General features: G+C 46.1%; 1 protein-coding gene across 1 annotated transcript in view; it reads right to left on the reverse strand.

Annotated features, from left to right (window-relative positions):
* ccdc135 (coiled-coil domain containing 135) overlaps positions 1-17,467 on the reverse strand; it is a 122,723-nt gene that overhangs the window by 83,202 nt on the left and 22,054 nt on the right. Inside the window, exons 5-6 of the mRNA XM_078563386.1 lie at positions 7,832-8,026; positions 352-510 (exon numbers count right to left, since the gene is read on the reverse strand). Coding sequence (XP_078419512.1) covers positions 352-510; positions 7,832-8,026 — 354 coding nt within the window. The remainder of the gene's footprint in view (positions 1-351; positions 511-7,831; positions 8,027-17,467) is intronic.

The raw sequence follows: 17,467 nt of genomic DNA on the forward strand, positions 1-17,467 counted from the left end.
ATTTAGTACTGAGATGAGAATTATTTTCACTTTAAAGGTCATGAATCTTTGGAATCCTGTATTCCATAGGTCTGTGGATGCTCCACTGTTGAATATAATTAAGGCTAAGATAAACAGATTTTTGGACTCTCAGGGAATCAGTGGATTAGGGGAGAGAGTGGGAAAGTGAAATTGAAGCCAAAGATTCAGCCATGATCGTATTGAATGGGGGAGTAGACTCGATGGACTGTATAATCCACTCCTGCTCCTATGACTTACGTTCTTATGTTCTAACAGTGCTATCCCTGGTCTGGGATGTCTTTATAAAGGACCACACACGCACGCACATGAAAATTAGCTGATGGGACTCACATCTGCCAAATGCTCATGTTCTTTCTGCTCCCTTTCCTCTGCTGCTTTCTCCTTTGCCAGCTTGCGAGCTTCTAGGGTCAATTCAAATTTGCTCCTTAACTCTCGGACCGGTTTCACTGCGTATCTCTTCACAGGTGGTTTTTCTTGTTCTTTTTTATCCTTAAGAAAAAATGTTAAAAGTGTGTTCAAACTAAAGTGCCAATTATAACGTGCTGACTGTAAAATGTATTTAATGATTTTGTTAGTGATTACCTCTCCTGGTTCATGTTGGCTGATGGCTCATGGATGTACACAATGCTCCAGTCTCTCATCCAACTGAACCAATAATGTTGGCAAGTTATATGCCACATGAGGCATCACAGGTGAACCCAGTCCTGTTCTTGCCCATGTCTACCATGCACAATTTGCAGGAAAGATTTTCAGATAGGGAACAGTGTCTGTGCTTGTTTGGCCCCTCTTGAGTGAAGAGATGTTGAAGCAAATTGTAGCACACCAACCTTTCCTGCAGCTGACATTATCATAGAGCTAGGGAGTGAGTCTAACATTTCCCTGATCTATAGGACTCATTATCACACTAGTGAGTGCATTGATCCACACAACTATAAGACTTCTATTTTTACTCATTCACAGAATCTAAGTGTTACTGACAATGTTGGCATTTAGTGCCCATCTCTAGTTGCCTTTTAGAAGGTGGTGGTTGACCTTCTTCTTGAGCCTTTGTGGCCCATCTGGTGAAGATGCTCCCACGGCGCTGTTAGTGAGGGAGTTTCAGGATTTTGACCAAGCTATGATGAAGTAATGGCAATATGGTCCAAGTCAGGATTTTGAGTGACTTGGAGAGAAAGTTGGAGGAGATGGTTCACCTTCTGTCTTTGGCCTTCTAGATGGTGGAGGTTGCAGGTTTCAGGTGCCCTGTCAAAGAGCCTTGGTGAGTTGCTGCAGGGCATCTGATAGATAATGTGTACTGGAGCCACAGCGTGCTGGCGGTGGAGGAAATGAATGTTTAGGTTGTTAGATACAACTCAATGATTTGTTGGGTCACTTCAGTGGGCAGTTAAGAGGCAACCACATTGCTGTGGATATGGAGTCACATATAGGCCAAACCAAGTAAGGGTGGCAGGTTTCCTTCCCAGAAGGCCATTGGTGAACCAGCTGGGTTTCTGAGACAATCTGACAGATTCATGATCACTTTTAATGATGTCAGCACTTTATTTCCAGTGCAGCTAACAAAAGGGATAGGGTCAGTGGTGATGTTCCCAATGAAGAGATTAGACTGCTGACATTCACTGACAGTGCAGAGGGGCCCAGTGCTCATGAAAGAGTATCAGCCAAGGAGTCAAAGCCCTCAGGAACACAGGATGATGAAGGAGAGAAAAGTGATTCCTCCGATGGTTCAGTGTTGAAAAGTTCCATCCCTAAATCATACCAACCAGTAATGTCTCAATTCTGACATCTTAAGTTAGCTGATCACAACTAGAACAGCAGTTAAATGCTGCAGTGGTTGCAAGCTATGGTAGACACTAGAAATTTGAAATAAAAACAGAAAATGATGGAAACACTCAGCAGGTCAGGTAGCAACAATAGGGAGAGAAACAATTAATGTTTCAGGTTGGTGACCTATCATCAGAGCTGGAAAAAGTTAGAGATGGTAACAGGTTTTAAGCAAGTATAGAGGCAGGGAAAGGGAGAGGGGGAAAGAAAAAGGGAAAGGTCTGTGATAGGGCGGAAGGCGGGAGAGCTTAAATGACAAAATGGATGATGGCACAAGGCAAAAGTGGGTTGTAATGGGACAAGTAAAGAAACAAAACTTGGATTGGGAGGCGATGCAAATGATCAGTATTAGTACCTACCATCTGAAAAAGTGGTTATGATCGGAAATTGTTGAATAAAATGTTTGAGTCTGGAAGATTGTAAAGTGCTGAAACATTGGGCTAAATTTAGTCAGGGCCGAACTGACTCACTTTAAATGAGGCCACCCCACAGCCATAACGTGCTCCGGACAGCCTCAAAGAGGTGAGGGTCAGATTTCCAGCCCTCAGTGGGAGGAAGTCCAGCCCTCAAGAGCTGCCAGACAATCTGATAGGCTGGCAGCTCCAGCATTCCCAGCAGCGCCAGAGCACACTTGTGGGCACTGCAGGGACTGCAAGCATCTCCACGATGGTGACCAGAGTGAGGTAAGTCCCAAGCTTTTAAGGCAGAAAGTGATTGGGCACCCTAGGGAAGGGGGCAAGTGGAGTGGGGCGGTGGGTTTTGGTGACTGGGTGGGGAGGCATAAAGATGGGTAACACCTTGGAGGGAGTGCCCCTGATGCGTACAGGGCACACCCCAAAGGACGTACCCCTTTTTCCTTCTACCTTTTAACCAGCTGTGTTAAATAAATGGAGTTCTCACTCTCATCCGCCTGCCACTGTCCAGCATTTTATGGCAATGGAGGCAGTTTGAGGGCCTTAAGTGGACAATAATGGGTCACTTAAGGGCCTCAATGGGCCTAAGAGCAGGCAACTTAGTTGGCACCTTAAACACTCCCCCATTATGGGGATTGGGTCAGGGGTGAGCAGGACGGCGGTGGTCTAACCACCTGACATAGTTTACAAGCCTCCATTCCCCCAAGTGAAAACCCATCCATGGTGTGCCATAAAATGCAGCCCATTGTCTGTTTCTCTCTCTCCACAAATGCTGCCTGATCTGCTGAGTGTTTTCCAGCATTTTCTGATGTTATGCTATAATTGGCTGTGGAACAGAAAGGGAGCACAGGTTCCCACCCCTGATCACTACACAGCAAGCCTGCTGGAGCCATAAGTGCATGGACAATGTTGAGAACAGCATCATGCTTGGCTAGCAGCCCCCATGGTTGAATTGCCTGATGGCATTTCCCAGCCAAGCTCACATGGCTACTTGGGCAAGGTACTATAGGGGTACAATGTCTTATGGCCCAGACCCCAAAAAGGGAATCAATGTTATCAGGAAAAGAGGGACGAAAGACCATAGGAACATTTCCTTTCAGTCAAATCACGTGAAATTGTTTGAGTGGATCTTCTGTAGAATTTTTGGCTTTTAATGTATAGGCAAATATTTCAAGAGGTAAACTCTGTGTCCTTATCATTGTAAACTGTGGTAGATGACAGAAATGCCTGTCTCCAAATAATACTTTATACTTAAGATTGCTGTGTGGAATTTGAGCCGCTAAAGGAATGATTAATTAATCATTTTAATTAATTATTAAATAAAATAATTGTTTGTCGAAACACACGAGTGAAGAAAGAAAATAGTTTGAAAATGTTTTCTTTGAAAAAAAAATTGTTTACATCTCAATGCTGATCTTTGATAATGTACCAGGAGATGTGTGAAGACAGATATCCAAATATATGCTTTTAACCACTCTGCTCACCTGGCTGGTAGTACCAGGAAGGGTGCCATGCTCAGGGATATGAGTGATGGCCAACAGTGGATCCGGCTGATGCTAAGGCGCTGAAGGCAGGGGAGCTATGGTCTTGGGAGATAACAGCTGGCTGGTTCCAGGCGGAGGATCCTCTGGGAAGGGGGTCAGTGTTCCCTTCAAACATATGTAAGTAAGACAACTGGAAACCACCTCATGATTCCCTTTTCAGTCATCAAATATGGTCAGTGCAAACAGTTCTTTTCAAGACAACAGCATGAATGGGGTTGGCACCGCTCATGTCAACATCTGGCTTGATGTCCATGAACTCCAGGTGGAGCCAGAACTCCAATGGTGAGATCATCCACCGTTGCTATGATCAGAAAGTTTGGAAGACCATGATTGCCTACACCACTCGGCGTGGCACATAGATGATGACGCTCTGACACACAGTGTCAGATTGCAGCATACATCTTACCTGCAATTTCTTAGCTAACCTTTGGTAGTGTTGTGAGCCCATTTCAAATGAATAATTTGAACATACTTCCTGCGCAATATTCCCAGGTATGGTGAATGTACCAAATCACCAGGCATAGTTTAAAAAAGGACCTTTTGGAATGTTTAAAGAGCTGCAGAACCCTTAAGGCCCCAGGATGCCAGCTGGTCCTCACTTGCAAGGCAATTATGTGGCATTAAAAATATATTTGTGCTCTAGCAACAAAGTGGGCAATGTAACAACAATGCAAGTGACAACCAGCAAAAAGCTTGCCTTCATACAGAAACATCAAAGTGGGGTCAAGAGAAAATGCTCCTAGTACATGTAGCACATAGGTTAGATACAGAATAAAGTCCCCTCTGAACTCTACCATTAAACATCAAACAGCAGGGTTATATATTGAATAAAGAACCCACTATACTGAACCATCAAACACTTCCTGGCCGGATACTGGACATATATATGTAATAAAGTTCTCTCCGCACTGCCCTATCAAATACTCCCAGGAGAGATACAGCATAGGTTAGTTACAGAGCAAAGTTCCCTCTATACTGTTCCATCAATCACATCCAGGCAGGTTCAGCACAGATTATATATAAACCTCCATCTACAACATACCATCAAAAATAGTATAAACCAGGAATTACTGGGAGCATGTAAGGAAGGCATGGCAATAATCATGGGTGATTTTAATATGCATACAGACTGGGCTAATCAAATTGGCAAGGGTTGCCTCGAGGGAGAGTTCATAGAGTGTATTAGAGATTATTTCTTGGAGAAATATGTTGTGGAACCAACCAGGGAGCAGGCTATTCTGGGTTTGGTTTTGTGTAATGAGATGGGATTAATTAATGATCTCATAGTAAAGGATCCACTAGGGAAGAGTGATCATAGCATGCTAGAATTTCAAGTTCAGTTTGAGAGCGAGAAACTTGAGTCCCACACTAGTGTTCTGGAGTTAAACAAAGGTAACTACATAGGTATGAGGGCAGATATGGCCCTAGTCGACTGGGCAGGAGGACTACAAGGTAGGACAGTTGATGAACAGTGGCAGATATTTAAGGAGATATTCAATTCCTCCCAAGTAAAATATATTCCAAAGAGGAAGAAAGATGGTAAGAGGGGGGAAAAGCATCCATGGTTAAGCAAGGAAGTTAAAGATAACATAAAGGCAAAAACTAAGGCATACCAAATTGCAAAGGTCAGTGGCAGGCTGGAAGATTGGGAAACTTTTAAAGATCAACAAAGGGTTACTAAAAAAATAAGAAAAACAACAAAGGTAAATTATGAAAGAAAACTAGCGTAAAATGTAAAAACTGATAGCAAAAGCTTCTACAAGTGTATAAAAGGAAAGAGAGTAGTTAAAGTGAATGTTGGTCCCTTGGAGGATGAGACTGGGGAGTTAATAGTGGGGAACGCAGAAATGGCAGAGACACTTAATCAATATTTTGCCTCAGTTTTCACAGTGGAGGACACTAGTATCACCCCAATAGTAACAGGTATTGCAGAGGATATAGAAAAGGAGGAACTTAGAACAATCACCATCACTAGAGAAAAAGTACTGAGCAAACTATTAGGATTAAAAGGTGACAAGTCCCCAGGACCTGATGGCCTACACTCCAGGGTCTTAAAGGAAGTGGCAGTGGAGAAAGTGGATGCATTGGCTATAATATTCCAAAATTCCTTGGATTCTTGAAAGGCTCCAGTGGATTGGAAAAATGCTAATATAACGCCCTTATTCAAAAAGGGGAGGGGGAGACAGAAAGTAGGAAACTATAGACCAGTTAGTTTAACGTTTGTCATTGGGAAATTGTTGGAATCCATTATTAAGGAAGTAGTAATGGGGCATTTGGAAAGTCAAAATGCAATCCATCAGAGTCAGCATGGTTTTATGAAGAGTAAATTGTATTTGACGAATTTGCTAGAGTTCTTTGAGGATGTGACAAGCAAAGTGGATAGTGGGGATTCTGTAGATGTAGTATATCTGGATTTCCAGAAGGCCTTTGATAAGGTGCCTCACGAAAGATTAATACACAAGATAAGATCACGCGGAGTTACGGGTAATATATTAGCTTGGATAGAGGATTGGCTAACCAACAGAAAGCAGAGAGTCGGGATAAATGGGTCTTTTTCTGGATGGCAAGCTGTAACTAGTGGGGTGCCACAGGGTTCAGACCTTGGGCCCCAACTATTTACAATCTATATTAATGACTTGGATTCAGGGATAGAAGGTACTATAGCTAAATTTGCAGATGACACCAAAATAGGTGGGAAAGTAAGTTGCAACTATGAAATAAGAAATTTACAAATGGATATGGGCAGGTTAGGTGAATGGGCCAAAATTTGGCAGATGGAGTTTAATGTGGATAAGTGTGAGGTTATCCATTTTGGTCGGAAGAATAAAAAGGCAACTTATTATTTAAATGGAGAGAAACTTCAGAATGCTTCAGTGCAGAGGGATCTGGGTATCCTTGTGCATGAATCGCTGAAAGCTAGAATGCAGGTACAGCAGGTAATAAGGAAGGTAGATGGAATTTTGGCATTTATTGCTAAAGGAATAGAGTATAAAAATAGGGAAGTGTTGTTGCAACTGTACAAGGCATTGGTGAGACCGCACTTGGAGTACTGTGCACAGTTTTGGTCCCCTTACTTGAGGAAGGATGTAGTTGCACTGGAGGCAATTCAGAGGAGGTTCACTAGATTGATTCCAGAGATGCGGGGCTTGTCTTATGAGGAGAGATTGAGCAGTTTAGGTCTATGCTCGCTAGAGTTTAGAAGGATGAGAGGAGATCTAATTGAGCTATATAAGATGCTAAAGGGGATAGACAAAGTAGACGTGGAGCGGGTGTTTCCCCTTCTGGGGCATTCTTTACGAGAGGCCATAGTTTTAGGCTAAGGGGTGGTAGATTTAAATCAGAGATGAGGAGGAATTACTTTTCTCAAGGGGTCGTGAATCTGTGGAATTCATTACCTCAGAGTGCAGTGGATGCTGGGACACTGAATAAATTTGAGGAGGAGATAGGCAGATTTTTAATTAGTAATGGGTTGAAAGGTTACGGGGAGAGGGTGGGAAATTGGAGTTAAGGCTGAAATGAGATCAACCATGATCGTAATGAATGGCGGGGCAGGCTCGAGGGGCTGAATTGCCTACTCCTGCCCCTAGTTCTTATGTTCTTATATTCTAAAACTCCCAGTGTAGATTCAGCACAGATTAGGTAGAATGAAGCCCATTGTAGGTTAGTAATACAGTACAGCTCTCTGTACATTGTCCCATCAAATACTCCAAAGGTGGCTATAATGTGGGTTAGCACAATGTAAAGCTATAGTTACACTTTTGCAACGCATGTAGTATCCCCCCTCCTCCTCACCCCAGAGTTTGGGCACTACATAAGCTATTTACACTGTCCCATTAAACACTCCCTGGTGAGGTACCCAACAAGGGTTAGGTACAGGGGAAAGCTGTGTCCACACTGTTGCAAAAACATGCCCCAACCTCAGAAGAGCACAGTACCACCTGCTTGCTGGCCCACTGTAACATTTTACTGTTTCCATACTAACAACATGGCCAGTGGTCGGGTTATTTAGTTGTGCAAAAATTTGCTCCTTACTTGGTCACTTTCTTTTACTAGAGGACAGATCTCCCTTGTTTCATCCACCAGACAAATTTCTTTGATGGCATATCCACTGACACAATATGCATCATACCCCGTGCCGATCAGTAACGAGCAGAGCAGGTTGCTGAAATCAAAGCAGTTTCCTTTCTGACATTTCAGGACAGTGGTTGGGGAAAACAAATAATCTGGCTGTCAGAGAAGACAAGAAAATAAATATTCAGCGTAAAAGTCAAAATTAAAAACATGCAAGCTCTAAGTTGAGCCATATGCAATACACAAGAACTGACTTAAAGGCATTCAGCAAAATAAATACCAAACTCAGAACAGGCTTGGCACACTGCGCCTTTTTCCCTTTTGATTCTAAGTGAGCGTTGCCAAACTTATGGGCTATTACTGCAATACTTTAGCATAACCATTGGCCACATTGGCCATGCTTGTGATATCTCTAAATTAGAAAGAACAAACTTTACATAGCGCCTTTCAAGACTTCAGGATGGCCAAAGTGCTTTGTAATCAATGAAGTATTTTTGAAATGTAGTCACTGTTGCAAGCTCCCACAAACAGCAAGGAAATTAATGATCAGATCATCTGTTTTAGATGTTGTTTGAAAGACCTGCTGACTGGGACACCAAGAGAACTCCCCTGCTTTTCTTTGGATAGTGTACATCCATCTGAGACTGCCTTGGTTTAATCTATCACCCAAAAGACAAACTAAATTAAAAAGACAAATTAGCCTTGAACAATGGACTGTCTTGTGCTCTGTACTTATGGACATGAGGAAAAGGGATAATGGCTGCCCCAATCAACTGCCGACAGTCAGAGTAGGCACCCAGTCCATCAGTCTGGTCTGACAACTGGCCCAGAGGTTAAAGGCCACTGATCTGACCTATTTGTTGCCTCTCATCATCCACGTTTAGATAACTTCACAAGTATCTGGCAGTCAATATACAGAGAGAGAGTGATGGCAATATACCTGTACAATCGGAATGAAATTCTGCAATAGTTCGGCAGAAAATGCTTTTTTGGATTTGGAAAAATGACTGGATGAATTTCCCCCAGGAACTCAAGTGGTATATTTGCCACCCAACGTAAAACAGAGCCAGGAATGTACCAGGTCCAATCTTCAGTCAGTCTTGAGTTGCCTGATCTGGAAACAAGGGTGCTGCAATTGGTTTCAGTACTCAAGAAAGGGAAGAAATCAATCTTCTGATTGCTATCCAATGGCTTTGGCTAGAAAAAATGAAAGTTGGCTGAAGACTGTGCTTGGCTATGTTGCCCTGCACAATCAAATAGTTTGCCATAACTCACTACTAAGGTTCATTTTGAATAGTTGTTACTTGGCTTTAGCATTGGACTGTAATTTGTCTCCTAAATCCATTTCCTGTGCAAAGAGAAAGAATGGGAGGAAGTGGAAAATGTCAGGCTATTTCTGACCTTATTTAGTTATTGTAGATATGGTGAGCTGTGTCAATTTGACGCAGTTGGCAGCACACTTACCTTAGTCAGAAGATTGTGAGATCAAGCCATATGCCAAGATCTGAGCATATGATCCAGGTGGACACAGTATGCTGTACTGAGGAGATGCTCTGAGGTGGATGCAATCTCACACCCATGTTTGAAGAAGAGCAGGCCGTCCTCCTTGTGTCCTGATCAGCACTGATGAACTAGTCATTCATTTTTGTGCTGCCTGCAAATTTGGAGGGCATTTTCATTCATTGTACATGCATCGCTTGAGATAGTTCTGAGAGATGGGGCGGAAGCGTCCTAGATTTGCATGAAATGTGGTAGCAGGCGGGAAAAACATTTTATCTGATGGCCGCAGTGACGCCTTCTCATGCCATATCGTCCCGATCCCACTGCGATAATTATGCATTCCTGGGAAACACACCATTTCGATGGCGGGCAGGCTGACATTCGCCCGTCACGCCATCACCTCGCTCCTTCATCACGCCAGGCGCCATATTTGAAGTGCAGCCATATGCACAACTCTCAGTGCTTCCAGCCCATGACTGCTGCAAAGAAGACATGGCCCCGAAAGGCAAGAGGACTGCAGCATCCCCCCGGTTTAATTACGCGTCCCTCGAGCGTCTTTTGGATGCAGTGGAGGCCCACTGTGATGTCCTCTGCCACCGCTCTGGCCACAGGATGGGCAGCAATATCACCAATCTGGCTTGGGAGACAGTGGCAGTGGTGGTCAGCGTCAATGCCCTGCAAAAGAAGACAGCCACCCAGTGCCACAACAGGATGAATGCTCTCATCTATTCTTCCAGGGTAAGTCACTCTTCTCATCACTCTTAACTCACATATTCACAAACCCGTCACACATGGGATCTCACACCTCAAGGGACAACACCACTAACTCTCACACACACCGTCACATCTTCTTCAGGCTCATATCCTCTGGAGCTCATGTCCTCATCCCATCCATGGCTCCGCTCACTACACAAACATTCCATGCAGTGCCATGTGTCCTGCTCACACTGTCTCCATCTGTTTTCATGCAGGAGAAGCCTGCTCATGCCTTCTCCTCCCTCCCAGAAACGTGATAGGGTCCCCCTTGTCCTCACTTATCACCCCACCAGCCTCCGCATTCAAAGGATCATCCTCCGCCATTTCCGCCAACTCCAGCATGATGCCACCACCAAACACATCTTCCCTTCACCCCCCCCGGCGGTATTCCGTAGGGATCACTCCCTCTGGGACACCCTGGTCCACTCCTCCATCACCCCCTACTCCTCAACCCCCACCTATGGCACCTCCCCATGCCCACGCAGAAGATGCAACACCTGCCCCTTCACTTCCTCTCTCCTCACTGTCCAAGGGCCCAAACACTCCTTTCAAGTGAAGCAGCATTTCACTTGCATTTCCCCTAACTTAGTCTACTGTATTCGTTGCTCCCAATGCGGTCTCCTCAACATTGGAGAGACTAAACGCAAACTGGGCGACCGCTTTGCAGAACACCTGCGGTCTGTCCGCAAGAAAGACCCAAACCTCCCTGTCGCTTGCCATTTTAACACTCCACCCTGCTCTCTTGCCCACATGTCTGTCCTTGGCTTGCTGCATTGTTCCAGTGAAGCCCAACGCAAACTGGAGGAACAGCACCTCATCTTCCGACTAGGCACTTTACAGCCTTCCGGGCTGAATATTGAATTCAACAACTTTAGATCTTAAACTCCCTCCCTCCATCCCCACCCCGTTTCTTCCCCCTCCCTTTTGTTTTTTTCAATAATTTATATAGATTTTTCTTTCCCACCTATTTCCATTATTTTTAAATGTACAACTGTAATACCTTGTCAGCGTTTCCACCCCACCCCCACTAGACCTGTACCTTGGGTGTCCTGCCATCCATTCTTAATTAGCACATTTTCTTAGATAATATCACCGCCTTCAACACCCCTTTGTTCCTTTTGTCTGTGACATCTTTTGATCATCTGTTCCTATCACTGCTTGCTTGTCCTTACAACCACACCCACCCCCAACTTCTCTCCCCCCACCGACCCCCACCTCCACCCCCCCCCCCCCCCACCACCACCACCACCACCTTAAACCAGCTTATGTTTCACCCCTCTCCTAACTATACTCAGTTCTGCTGAAGGGTCATGAGGACTCGAAACGTCAACTCTTTTCTTCTCCGCCGATGCTGCCAGGCCTGCTGAGTTTTTCCAGGTAATTCTGTTTTTGTTACACATCATCCCTCTCTCAATGTAAATGTGAGTGCTCTCTCTCCTGCTTTTGACTCTGCTGCCATACACTAATTATCCCTACTTTGGTTCACAGGGAGCTCGGTCAAGCGACTGACACCCTCAGCCAGCCAGTCCCTCAGCTGCATCCAGGTCCTCACCTCGCCAAGAAGACACCTCCTCCATTGAAGAGCTGGAAATAAATAGCCTGGAAGACCCATCACACTGCTTACCCACACCCTCCACCAGTACAGAGACACACACCTTGGTGGGACCTAGATCTAGAGCAAGCTTGGGTTCACAATCTGGTGGTCACCACATGGACACGTGTCCGCAACAGGATGAGGCAGGTTCAGCGAGCTCCCCGGCACTCGGAGGACTTCTGGGGAAAAGGCACCTGTCAGATCCAAGTCAGATGACAAACCTCTGGATTTGGCCTTCCAACTCATCCTGGAGAGTCAGCAGAAGGCGGGGGAAATCACGCAGAGCTGTTGGAAGCCCTTAACAGAGTGGCCCGTGAGTCGGAGGAGTGCGTCTGCCTGCCCTCTCGTGAAGTGGTGCCCTCATGTGTGCACATGGAAGTCTCCATGGGGAGGATGGTGGCCGTCATGGAGACCCTGGTCCAGCAGAACGCGGAGATGTGTGCTGACCTGCACTCCATTGCGGTAGCCATGGGTGATTTCTTGAAGTGGCAATGTGAGAGAGAAACAGGGCACCTCGACATCCTCCCAGGTGCTCCTTTCCCTCAAGTAGTCAGGCCGGAACCCTCAGGCATCCGAAGGGAGGAGAAGTGGCAGCTGGACACCCCTGGGTCATCCACTCAGGAATTTCAGAGGCTGTCCACTCCCTCCAAGTCCACTTTGCCTGTGACCCCTTCAACCTTGTCCTCTGTCGCCACAGAGGGAGCAGCTGGCCCACAGGAGGACAGCCAAAGCAAGGCCTCTGCTCTCCAGAGGACCCATGCTGAAAGCATCAGAGGCAACAGTGCCAACTATTGCACAGGCTGTCACCACCCCTGCTGTGGATGTCAGGGCAGCACCTAGAAGTCTTAGGTGTTCAGAAGTTAAGAAATGCTGATCACAGTTGGTTGCATGGGTGAACACATTTTGTCACTTTACAATCTGGAAAAATTTTCACGTTCACTGAATAATGAATTTTTAGCTTCATTGACAGGCTTTGTGAGTCCCCCCCACTAGCAGTTCAGCAGCACACAGCTGGCCCATGAGTGATTCTGGAGGGAGAAGTGTGTATGTGTGGCAGGGCTTTTCGGAGCCTCATGCAAACACTCTCCCACACATGTGGATCCTTCCAGGATCACACTCACCTCAATGTCTTGAGCATTTTCAATGCTGCCTGCTGGGGTTTGCTTTCAGTTGACCATCTGAGCTGACCTGCATCTCCGCACCCACTGATAACACTCCCATGCGGCACCAGATCTCGCCCACAAGGACTCTTGTTTCACTATCGATTTAGCCAACATGGTAGTGCTACAGTTTTTCTTTCATTCCCCCATCCTCTCTCCTCCCCCAGTCACCTATTTCCTTTCCCCCATCACTGTTGACCCCCTGGCATCACCTTCCACCTCCCCTCCATGACCTACCAGCCACAACTCTTCTCTTTTGTGGATGTCCAGGTGAACGTGCACATTACCTTCCTTCCCGAAAATTCCATCCCCATCCACACTAACCTCGCTGACCTCCTCCTCTCCACCCCCAGGGTCCATGTCTGCCTCCGAGTCCCCACAAACCACCCTCACCATCCCTTCTACTGATACCATCAAGCCCTCACCCTCCCACCCTACCACCTCTCTCTGCCCTCAGTCATTCTCACCATTCTCTTATACCATTCCCACGCTCAGTTTGATCCCCAGGAGGCAGTCATGGAATCATCAGAGCCCTCTCTTGCACGTTCACCTGGACATCCCCCGCTCTGACTCCTTCCCCCTTGAACTCCTTCCCCACTTGAAACCCCTTCCCCCACGGGATCCGCTTCCCCCCAGACTTCCGCACCCCCCATTAGTCCTTCCCCCTTCCTCCACCCTTACTCCTTTCCCCTTCCTAACTCCTTCAGGCACCCTTACTTCTTGCTCTAGCCTTACTTCTTCATCCAGCCTTACTCCTTCCCCCTTCTCGACTCCTTCCTCCACGCTTACTTCTTCCTCTACCCTTACTCGTTCCCTTCTCTGCACTCCTTCCTCCCCACTGGACTCCTTTCTCCCTCTGGACTCCTACTCACCCCCCTGACTCCTTCCTCACCACCTCTGGACTCCTTTCTCCCACTGGATCCTTCCCCTCTCCACACTCCTTCCCCCTTCCAAAATCCTTCCCTTACACCTTCCACCCCCTTACACCTACCTCCCCAGTTTCCCCCTCCTCCTTGTAGTCTCTCCCCCTTCCTAACCTCCCGCTGACACATTCGCACCCCCCATCACAACTCACCACCCCCCCCGGACACCTTTGCTCCCCCCACCAAACCTCACACCCTGACATCTTCGTTCCCCCTCTCCCAACCTCACCACCTGACACCTTCGTTCCCCGGGCCTACCTTATCCCTCCCGATACCTTTGTTCCCCACCTCCTACCTCACCCCCCAAACACCTCTTCCTCTCCCAGTCGGTCCTAAACCTTCCTCTCCCACCCACCCAGTACATCTTCCTCTCCCAAACACAGCTGGACCTTCCTCTCCACCCCCTCGACCATCATCCGTTGTGAGCAGACCCTCAACGGTGACTTTCCAACTTGTGTGCGCTGCTTTGCAGTGGAGCCATGTCCATGAGAATCCACCCAGCATGCCATGGACATTCCCCAGGATCTGTTATGATCCCCAGATGAGGTTACCACTGGACAAACCTGATCCCAGGGTGGAATCCAGCTTGATAGATCCTAACTTTTACTTGTTTGTTTAGAAACGTGGAGAGGGGCTATTGAATAAAGTCACCGGAGTCAGCTAATAAACTCTTAACAAAAGCTTAAAACATTTATTAAACAAGATGAACTATATTACAATAGTCCTTCACCCTCAACTATACCTTTATAGATATATACAGATTTGTAAGGATAACACAAGTTACAAAAGCTATTTTATACTTTAATGTTCACAGTAAGTACATAGTCCATGTAAACCAGTAGGCAACCTATGATCAGATACACCACACTCTGAAACCAAGTGACAAGTGCCATCTCAACCAGATGCTATGGATCTCTCCTCAACTCCCCCCAGATGCTTGTCACACTGTGAGCCAACTGGTCTCGCTGCACTCCATCTTTCACACGAGGGTTTCCAATCTCCACTCTCCAAGAACTCACTTAGGAATCTTCTCCCCCCTCCAACTCCTTCCCCCCTTGAACTCCTTCCCCCAGGGGAACCGCCCCCCACCCCAGACTTCCCGCCCCGATTAGTCCTTCCCCCTTTCTCTGCCCTTACTCCTTCCCCCTTCCTGACTCCTTCAGGCACCCTTACTTCTTGCTCTAGTCTCTCAGACTCCATCCGCAAGGGTTCACCTCCAGGGTTTCGAACTCTCCCTCCGATGTTCCTCTCCCCTGGGTCACCACATGCATTCCAGCTTTCTTCCATGCACTCTCTCTCACCGACTCAGCTGTCAACAGTACCACTGCTTCACATGCCCGTAGCTAAGAGTTACAGATCTTCAGTTGTCTCTTTGGACCTTCTTGCCTCTTACAGACTGTTCTTGCTTTAAATCTACTTTCTGCAGCTTTTGTCTCTTTAAATCTTATGCTTGGAGCCTTTCTCTCTGCCCCTCACTCTTAATTTTGTTAACAGGACCTTTTCCAGGATCCTGGCCTTGCTTTGACTGGAAGGTCTTCTTGGGACTTTTTCCAGTTCCACTCCCCTGGATTTCAGGGTTTTTCTTTAGCTTGGGACTTGCTATCTGTCCCCTTTCCTCCAGTCATGCCTGGCAGCTACTTTCAAAACCAACTGAACTCAAACAAAATCAAACTGCTGTTTTCCTTCTGTGTGTGTCTGTGGGAGGGGACTGCCTCTCTGGACCCCTCTTGCTATGCAACAGCACTGTTTTTTCTACTCTTGTTTGCTTAACTTAGCTTATCAGTCATAAAACTCTCATTAGAAATTTAAAGGAAAACTAAAACTCAATTTGACCTTTCTTAACACAAATTCGGAAATACAAATCAAACGTAAACATTAAAGCTAAACTCATTCCTAACACTCACAAATACAAATATAACTCAGTTAAACTATCTCTATTTCCTAACAGGTTCCCTTGGTGTCAGGCTCCAGTATTTTCTGCTCCTCGGATGTCCGCGATGTGAGCAAGGCCCTGGTGGTAAGTCTCAGCTTCTGCACGTCACACTTGTTCTGCACCAGCATGTTTTCCTGCCAACGTGGATGGACGATCCAGCGTTGGGGGAAGGTTCCAGCAGGCTGGCCTTATAATGAAACGCAGACATATTACAATGAGGTTCCTGACGTCCGACAGTGGAAAACGCGGCCCACCATTGATGGGCAGAGTGAACGATTGCAAACTGGTTTCACAATGTCGTGAAGCCAAGTTTTGGCATTCTCGCCATATTGTCCACTCACACTGCCGAATATGCCCGACACCAGCGAGCACGGAAAATTCCATCCATGGTCTTTTTTCTTTTGGTCTTATATATCTCAGACACATAGAAGCTAGGTTTGTATGTCAAGAGTGTTGATGGCCAAGGCCAGCACATCAAATTCACTGTGCTCCCAAATTTCGGGTGATATATTTCTTTTCAATAACCCTTAATGCATAATTCACAGGGACAGCAACATGCTAATATACAGCTCCTTCAAAATACAAAGGATTAGGGCCCTGAAATTCAGCCGTGATTCTCCTAGTCTCTCACCTTCACCCCCAGGGACTGGCAGAACTCCCAGGGAATCAGCCAAGACCCAGCATGGATTATGAGAAACAATTATGTAAATTGGACATGTTTTCACTGGAGGAGAAAGTTAAGGGGTAATGTGATTGCTGATTTCACAATTCTAAAGGCAAAAGATAATGTAGACCATTACCAACTGTTTCACTTTGTCCAGAACAGTAGCATCAGAGGACAGGGACTGTGCTTGGAGGGGAGTGAGAGCCAGCATGGACGTGTAAAGAGTAGGCCGTGTCTGATGAACCTGAAGTAATTTTGTGAATTTTTTTAAAGAGGTGACTAAAGTAATGGATGGAAATGTCTATGGATAGAATTTATATGGATTTAGGTTTAAAGATCAGCCATCATCTCATTGAATGACAGAGCAGGCTTGAGGGGCTAAATAGCCTACTCCTCGCCGCCAAAGTTGTTTTCCTCATGTCATGTCTGGGTGTGGCATAGATTAATTAACAGAGATTGATTGTTATAATAATTGTTATAACCACTCCATTAACATTGTATCTTTATTAGACATAGGTTGCCAGGATGGTAGAAGGTGAAATAGATGAACTATGATCTTTTTCGGATCAACATCATTGGCAGGATTTTCCCTCTGGGATGGGAAGAGACGTCAGGACTGAATCCAAGTCCTGAACCCGTCCCTGGGAGGATCTATCACGGATTTTGATTTTCACAGGGAAAGTACCTTAATTAGCCTGGAGTTAGGCTCACTGTCTAATAAAGATGGTGGGAAGGTTTCCAAAGCTGGAGAGCCATTAGAGCATTTCCAGCTTTAAAGGAGCAGCAGCCTCAAATGGAGGGTAAGTAAGGGAAAGAGTCCTTCAAAATGGAGGCGCGCTCTCTCCAGCATGTTTTAAATCTTAAATTAAAAATGGATCTTGCACTCAGACCATCTCTGTGAGTGTGGGGAAGCCCATCTACAGGACGGCCTTTGGCTGTACCTGCACCCAGGCAGGAATATCCCAGTTGGCTTCCTTTAATTGGCCTTAATAGGCTCCTATTGAGTCGTGTAGGCTCACTGCCACATGTGAGCAAGTAGCCATGCTTCCCCATTCCGTTTCCGCAAA

The sequence above is a fragment of the Cetorhinus maximus genome, chromosome 18 (assembly GCF_964194155.1).
Source record: "Cetorhinus maximus chromosome 18, sCetMax3.hap1.1, whole genome shotgun sequence".
NCBI lineage: Eukaryota > Metazoa > Chordata > Chondrichthyes > Lamniformes > Cetorhinidae > Cetorhinus > Cetorhinus maximus.